An 8,207-nucleotide genomic window follows, 5' to 3' on the forward strand; every position below is an offset into this window, starting at 1 on the left:
AGCGAGCGTGCGTGCGTGCGTGGATGTAACGATATCGAAATCTCAGTGATATTATTGCAATATTAAGTCCACGATATGATATTTATTGTGATATTTAAAAAGAAAAATGAAGAATTGGGAAAAAATTTAAATTGTGTACATTTTAAAGTTAAATTATTCAATCTAATGCACTTTGAGAGTTCAAAATTAAGAGCTGCAACCCTCGTTCTTAACTAAGAAAACTTTATATTATATATAACTTTATATACCTATGAATATTTCATAGGTATATTATTTTAGCTATACACTACAGCAGGGAAATTACAATACTTCTTTCCTAATTTCTACACTTGAAAGAGATCATTTGAATTTGGACTGCATTTAAACCGCTAGCTGTCAGCGATTCATATTGATTTATTTTCCAGCTTCAGTGAAAACATGCTTACAAAAACACAAACACGTCTCACTACAAATCTAGTGAACCGCTGTAATCATCTGCCGGGAAAATAAAGCATAACTGTTGTTCCCAAACGCATGCTAAACTCACAGCTCGTGAAATAAAGGAGTGGACTGCATTCATTCAGTGTGAACGAGTCGTTCTGAGACGCAGAAAACACCGGATCACGAGCTGATCGTCTGAACCACGTGAGCGCTTCGCTTTGAAACACGCAGCGCAAACAGACTTGATGAAGGGATTAAACATACTGTGCTTTCGGTTTGAGTGCGTATGACAGATACTGTGCCAAAGCATAATGACCCAAAACAAATATATTTTAAAAACTACACTTTTTGCCCAGAAGACCTATCGTTTCATATCGTCATGTGACCACGATAATATCGAGACTGTTGATTATATCGTTCCATCCCTACTTTACATTCAACAGATTCGTAGTTTCTAATCATTTTTAGTTTAGGTATTTTTAAAATATATTTTCCGTTTTCACTTTAATTTCACCTAGTGTAAGTTTTAGTCGTTTTGGGCACTCTTACCCTCTCAACACTTAAAGAGTAAACAGACCAGTCTGTTTGTGAGCGTCTGCATGTGATGTAAGCATTAGGAAACATTCAGCATTTGAAGCGTCTCACCGTGATTTGTTGAGGACGGGTTCTGCGTCGTGGAACCACTCGATCAGCGGCGGCGGCTTGGCTCTGAACTGACAGTGAAACACGGCCTCCTCATTACGCAGAACCACCTGATCCACCGGAGCCACCAGCACACGGGGAACAGACTTATCTGAACACACACAGAGAGACAGAAGAGTCACGCTTCAGCTTATGAATATAGAGTAAAGGCACTCACTCACACTCATCTACTTGCCAGCTGCTAACAGGTGTCACGTGACCTTTGACCTTTAGCACACCTGGATCAGACCACGTTCCACAGAGAGAAACTCATCTGACCCTCCCGACGTGATTCTATAAATCACCCTTTACTGATTTATAGTCACATTTACAATCGTGATCATGTTCAATAAACATATTCATACAGTTACTAATGAAACAAAACTCACATAGTCATTTTAGGTTGAATGAAATTAATACTCATCTGTTGAATATTGTATGTTGACGCTGTAGATCATACAGAAACGCTGTAGATCAGACAGACATGTTCTAGGATCAGACAGACATGCTCTAGGATCAGACAGACATGCTCTAGGATCAGACAGACACGCTGTAGATCAGACAGACACGCTCTAGGATCAGACAGACATGCTCTAGGATCAGACAGACACGCTGTAGATCAGACAGACACGCTCTAGGATCAGACAGACATGCTCTAGATCAGACAGACACGCTCTAGGATCAGACAGACATGCTCTAGGATCAGACAGACATGCTGTGGTCTGTCTGTGTGTGTAAACTCTCCCTCTCACTGTCGCCCATTATTCTTCTGCTAAAGCTCTTTATCCTCGCTCCTCTCGCTCTCTCCTTTCATTTGTAATATTCATGCTCCAGCTGATCTCTTTATTCTTCAGCAGAGCTTTTATTCTGTCTGCAGGTGTGTGCGTGAGCAGCGCAGGTGGCTTATGGGAAGGCTGGCCGAGGTGTTGGGTTACGCTTTAGACATTCCTGCTTAGTTGCACACATGAGATGACAAACATTGCAGAACACACACAATAAAACCTGAGAGCGCATGTGAGGGCATCACTGACACGCTCAAGCAGTCTACATAAACGGCACGTCATCTCACACGTCAAACTAAACTAAACTATATAAATCTTATCTAGAAGAACCTGAGCTTGTGTCTGTTCAAACCTTATAATCTTACCAAAAATATTGAGGGTGATGTTGTGGTTACTGCACACTTTTCCAGCAGCATTTTGAGCACAGCAGGAGTATATCCCAGAATCCCCTGTGCTGAGGTTGGTCAGTGTGAGGATCCGGTCCTTTCTGTCCAGCTGAGCTCCATCTTTGAACCATTTACTGCTCGGCCTGCACAGGTCAGAAACATCTTTTCACACAGAATCAGCGACAGTCAGTAGACTATGATCAGAAACACATCTGTAACCTACGGCAGACAGTCTCTGTCACAGAATAAAGAAATACTTTTTATCTCACAATTCTGAGTTTGCAAGATATAAATTCAGAATTGCCAGGAAAAACTCAGAATTGCAATTACCTTTTTGCATTTTTTTATTTTGTGGTGGAAACAGGGCTTCCATTTGAACCTACATCATTCACTGTTCATATATTGCAGGAGTTCTGTGTGAGGATCTGACTCATGTTTCACTGTCCAATCAGATGCTGGACTCACCGTGGATGTCCATCAATGTGACACTGCAGCACGATTCGCTCAGCCTCCTCTAGCTCCGCCTCTGAGGCGGGTTCGTTCATTGTAATTGGCCCCCTCTCCAGCCCTGAGGACACACAACAACATCCACAACCATCACTAGAATAAAAACTCTCTATATCCAATATTTCTCTATTTTCTTCAACAACAACAAAAAAAGAGAAGAAAAAATCCAGAAAGAAATCTGTTCAGTAATCACAATTATAATGTTGAGCAAAACATCTGATCTTTATGTAGCATGACTAAAATATGACTTTAAAATGTAGCTCCTAGACTTTTAGTCAACTAAAACTTGATTTAACAAAAACAGGACAGGTTGACTAAGTATGGCACAAACTAAAAAGGGTATTAGACTAAAGGTCTAAGACTAAATTAAAAAAACAGCTGACAAAATGACACAATTTGAAACACAAACCATCCAAATAAATCTAAATGTAAGTGAATGTTATGACTGGTTTGTGTTCACTTGAGATCTGTCCAGATGTTTTCTGAGAGCTGTTAGGGTCATATCCAGAGATCCACATGTTTTAATGGTCTCTCTGTTCGCGTGTTTGATTATTTTGCCCAGCTAATGCTCATAAATGTGGTGGATGATTGTAAAAGTCATGTGTCTGAAACAGATGAATATAGTGCCACATGATGAGAGAGAGAGAGAGAGAAATCTCTCCAAATACAGATGAAGTAAGCATGATTTAGAAATAGAGAGAGGAAGACAGAGACACACATGGACAGAGCACGAGCTGAGGATCTGTAGACACTGTGATCTACAGCTGATAGAGGACGAGAAACACTTTCTGCTGATCTGTCCTAAATATCACACTGTGAGGGGAACATTTCTCCCCAGATCTGAAGCATGACATCTAAAGAGCCACCAGATTTTTTAAAAAGTGCACTTCCATCATGTACTTAAAGTGCTCTATTCTCGCGTATTGTATTGTATTGTGTACACTTGAACCATCTTTCATACACTAGTACACTCAAGTGTACTACAAGTGCTGACTAAATACATTTTAAATACAGAGATAGTGTGTCAAAAGTGCATTTTAGTTCATACTCATCACAGTGTCCCAAAATAGCACAGTTGAGTACACTTAGTTTATCTTAAGAAGTACTAAAGAATCATTTTAGTATATTAAGTACAAAATTAGTGCGCGAGAATAGAGCACTTTAAGTACATGATGGAAGTGCACTTTTTGTTAACCTGGGCCGTGACGCCTCGTTTCCAGAGACACACACAATCAGAGCTCACATTTGATGTTGATGGAGGCGTTGGCGGAGGTCACGGTCTCTCCGGTGGAGCTGCTGGATGCCACACACTGGAAGCTGCCGGTGTCTGCGTGACGGTCCACCGCCGTGAACTTCAGGTTACTGCCCTCCTGAAAGCGGCGGTTCGAGTCCTGCACGCGACGGCCGTCCTGAGTCCACCAGAAGCGCATGTCCTCCGGGCCGCTGAGCTCACAGCGCAGGATAGCACTGCGGCCGTGTAATGCGTCCTGAGACTGGGGCTCTTCGGAGAACTGAAGCGAAGACGCCTGGATGATGAAGACTGAGAGAAACACAGAGAACCAGTCAAACTCAGACTAACACAAATCAGACGAATAAACATCACCCGACAAATCAAACCCAACAGCATGTTTGCATCCATTAATGATGCAGTGAGATGCGTGTTTGCCAATACAAACACACACACACAAAACCTTCATCATCATCGTCATCATCAGGAGCTCTGAGCTCATCTGCAGACCTCATCACATCATGCATGCTGGGATACCGTGAGTTTGATTTTCGTGAGTTTTTGAGTTTCCGTGTTAGTCGAGCGAGCGCTTGCTTCCGGGTAAGTTGAGCACTTGGGTCTTCAGCTGCTTGAACTGACAAGCGTGTTAAATCACGTGTATAACGGAGCGTCTTACATGTCAACACACATCCAGTGACTGTATCGAATGTCAAAGACGTTTTATTTGTTATATTTTTCTTTGCAATCCCATGATGCTCTTAAAGTGGGCCAGTAAAAGCTTCCATACATTATTCAGGCATGTGGAAGAAAAGCTTCAGGCAGAAACTATAGAAGAGCTTCAGTCAGATTCAGACCCGTCTGCGCCTGAAGAGCACACTGACACCGATACAGACGCAGAGAAGCGTATCCTCCACATTTATGATTGCGTTTTAATCACACTTTTATAGAACACCTGTGTCATTTTTGATGCTTCAAAACATGAACAAGTAAATGATAGAGTGTTGGGGAAACTTTATCTGTACAACCTGTAAAACAGCATGAAATGCCATCAGAAATGATCAGGAGAGCAGAAGATGCTTCACTGGAAGCACTGGAGGAAACACAGCTGCTTTACTGAACACGTGTGAAGACAGACAGAAGGTTCACGAGAAACACTTATTAACAAACTGCACAGAAATCAACCAGGAGCAGAGATGATTTGTCTCGAATGAGTGCTAATTCATCTGAACTCGGGTCAAACATCAGCTCCAGTCCTGTGAAGGTCAATGACATGGCAGCCCGTCTGCTTCATCTCTCTATGGGTCTACTGCTGTTATGAAAGACAAACTCACTGACGGATCAATTATAGTGACAAAAGAATTCTGGGATTCATGACGGATCGATCAATGACCGTTACAGCTGCTCTGCCAACGAGTGATCAGAGTTACATCAGGAATTATTCATTAACATCTGGATTAACACTATATATAACACTTTCATATTTAATATTACAATTTACACAAATAAAAAACAATAATTTTAGAATTAAAAAAAAAAATCGAAAATTACTTTCCATAAACGTGAATTACTGGTACGATGTATTTAAGTGTTCGTCAAATGTGAGTTGATGAGAAAAAGAAAAAAATTATATATATATATATATGTGTGTAATTTTAATCTTAATTTTATAAAGAGATGAAATATTTTGTCTTTTTAGCATATCATGTGACCATTAACGGACTTCAGACCAGGATTATTACAGTTAACCAAAACTAAAAATCATTAAAAATAAAACAAACAAAATAAAATCTATATCGATATATATTTAAAAACAACAAAAACCCAGATCACAATTACAAAAACTTTAACTAAAATTAACATGAAATTAGAAAATATAAAAGCAAAATCTAATTACAATTTTAACAAAAACATAAAATAACACTGCATCAGAGAATGGGAGTGTTGAGAAATTATGGAAATATTAACTTATAATTTTAGGTGGGCTATCAACCAAAACTGAGAATAATGTGATATAACTTTGGCTTATATCACAGAGCCTCATCATAACAGACAAACGATCAGAATCTTCTAAAGCGGCATCAGATGTACTCCTCAGACGTACAAAATAAGAACAGCGGGGAACAAGTCAGGTTGAGACAGGCTCGTCTTCATTAAACTCCTAACGTTCTGTCATGAGGGACGTGTTTTCACTCATTCACCCCATCGGTCTATCGTCACGTGTGGGATCCGTGACCAGCTGTATTTACAACAGCGCGGTAAAAATGCGGTAAAATGCAGAGATGCCTCTAAAAGCTTTTTAACCATTAAAAGCATTACAGTAAATGTGTGGCCACCCAGAATCTGCTTTACCCATGACACATCTGGGGCCCGGGGCCCTTCAGAGCCAACGCATAAAGACGGCATTGTTCACTGTGTGTACTGTCATCATTCATGTGTTTATGATGATACTCCAGCTTCTGCTCATAATCTCCTCCGGATAACAGGAGTAAGATACCTGGAGACGGATGGGAACCGCTTCCAGATGAGCAGAAGATGAGCAGAACGCTCTGTAAGTCCAGACAAACAGGTGTAAATCACCACTAGATGTTCAGCCGAAGGAAATACTTCACACGCAGCAGTGTTTTGCATTATTTCATTAAAAAACTGAGAACAAATTGGGGAAACAAATCTGATTGCATTGTTTTAATATTTGTATTATTTAATGAAATGATAAAAGTTAAACAGTTCAATAAAGAAATGTCACTATAATAATAAAGCCCATTTCTGCCACCGAATAAAACATTAAAAAGGTAATTCTGACATTTTTTCTCGCAATTGCGTGATACGATCTCACAATTCTGATTTTTTTTCTCAGACTTGCATGACACAAAATCGCAATTCTAACTTTTTTCTCAGAATTGCATGACATAAACTCGCAATCGCGAGAAATAAAGTCAGAATTGCGAGATAAAAAGTTGGCTTCCGTACTATGTAATACTACTGAACTGTAAAGTATGTCATAATAATAATAATCATTTAAATGTGAATGCTTTACAACTGAGAATATACAGCTCTCTGTAGGTGTATCGAACAGATAATATAAAAATCATGACAAGATGTCAACAGACACAAATTATTCCAACTCTAGCCTTTAGAACGAAACACTAAATGGCTTTTTACACCGCTCTTAAATCTCCCGGTTACCCGTTTCCTGCAGTTCTCCAACGATGCCTTCAAACGGCAAACACAGTCATCATCATCATTCATTCAGAGACAAAAGCACTCCGCAGGCAGATTCCAGAGGACAAGCGCAGAGCTGATGAAGCTGACGATCAAACACAACGCTCGTGATAAGAGCCTGATGATCTTCCTATCTGATCAATTAACTGCCAGAGGAAAAGCTCTTTCAGTGGCGATGATCCAAGCAAAACATGGAAACTCTGTATGAATATGGAAAAGAGATTAAAGCAGCGTTCTGGCTGAGGAACGGTGAGATCATCCACTAAACGAACCGTCTGCTCAAACGCTTCATAAACACACTGCAAACCTTCAGAGATCCAAGCCAAGACAAAACGGCCTTTATGGAATATATATGAGAGCGCACTTACATCTGCCCATAGATTGGGTTATTTCAGATTAGGAATATATAAGGGATTATTATAGTTAACTAAAACTACAAAAAACCCTGAAATGTAATAAAATATAATCCTGACAGGCGTGCTGTATCATTAGAGGACAGATGAATCTAGATTAGTGAGTCCCAGCGCTCTTCACACACAACAGAGAGGATGCTGGGAATGACAGCCAGAAACACACGTTATGCTGAAGAGCTTATTAATATTACAAATATTCAAAAGCTGCTCGTTTGTAGCGTTCACAGAATGTTCTGCTATTCATTTCATATTCAGTTTTGTCACGTTTGCTTCAGTTCAACAGATGTAAATTAAACGAACTACAACTGAATTACAAATACAACTGACAACCTGTTTTATAATAGATCTCTAGATTAAAACTCAATTATGATTTGACATCAACTATGTCATGATTTATTAAAAATATTGAATTGTTAATCCAACAGAGGATCACCAGTGAAACGCTGTCAGACTTATTCACTTTTGGAAACAAATGTGTACCCAAAAACACACACACACACACACACACACACTCACACTAACAAAAACACACACACACACACTCACACTCACAAACACACACACACACACA

General features: G+C 39.8%; 1 protein-coding gene across 1 annotated transcript in view; it reads right to left on the bottom strand.

Annotated features, from left to right (window-relative positions):
- Positions 1-8,207, bottom strand: part of LOC107570740 (inactive tyrosine-protein kinase 7-like) — a 50,651-nt gene that overhangs the window by 13,957 nt on the left and 28,487 nt on the right. The window contains exons 2-6 of the mRNA XM_016256996.1: positions 4,020-4,316; positions 2,735-2,837; positions 2,249-2,412; positions 1,066-1,213; positions 970-979 (exon numbers count right to left, since the gene is read on the bottom strand). Coding sequence (XP_016112482.1) covers positions 970-979; positions 1,066-1,213; positions 2,249-2,412; positions 2,735-2,837; positions 4,020-4,316 — 722 coding nt within the window. The remainder of the gene's footprint in view (positions 1-969; positions 980-1,065; positions 1,214-2,248; positions 2,413-2,734; positions 2,838-4,019; positions 4,317-8,207) is intronic.

The sequence above is a fragment of the Sinocyclocheilus grahami genome, unplaced genomic scaffold (genome assembly GCF_001515645.1).
Source record: "Sinocyclocheilus grahami isolate Dianchi unplaced genomic scaffold, SAMN03320097.WGS_v1.1 scaffold1499.1, whole genome shotgun sequence".
Classification (NCBI taxonomy): Eukaryota; Metazoa; Chordata; class Actinopteri; order Cypriniformes; family Cyprinidae; genus Sinocyclocheilus; species Sinocyclocheilus grahami.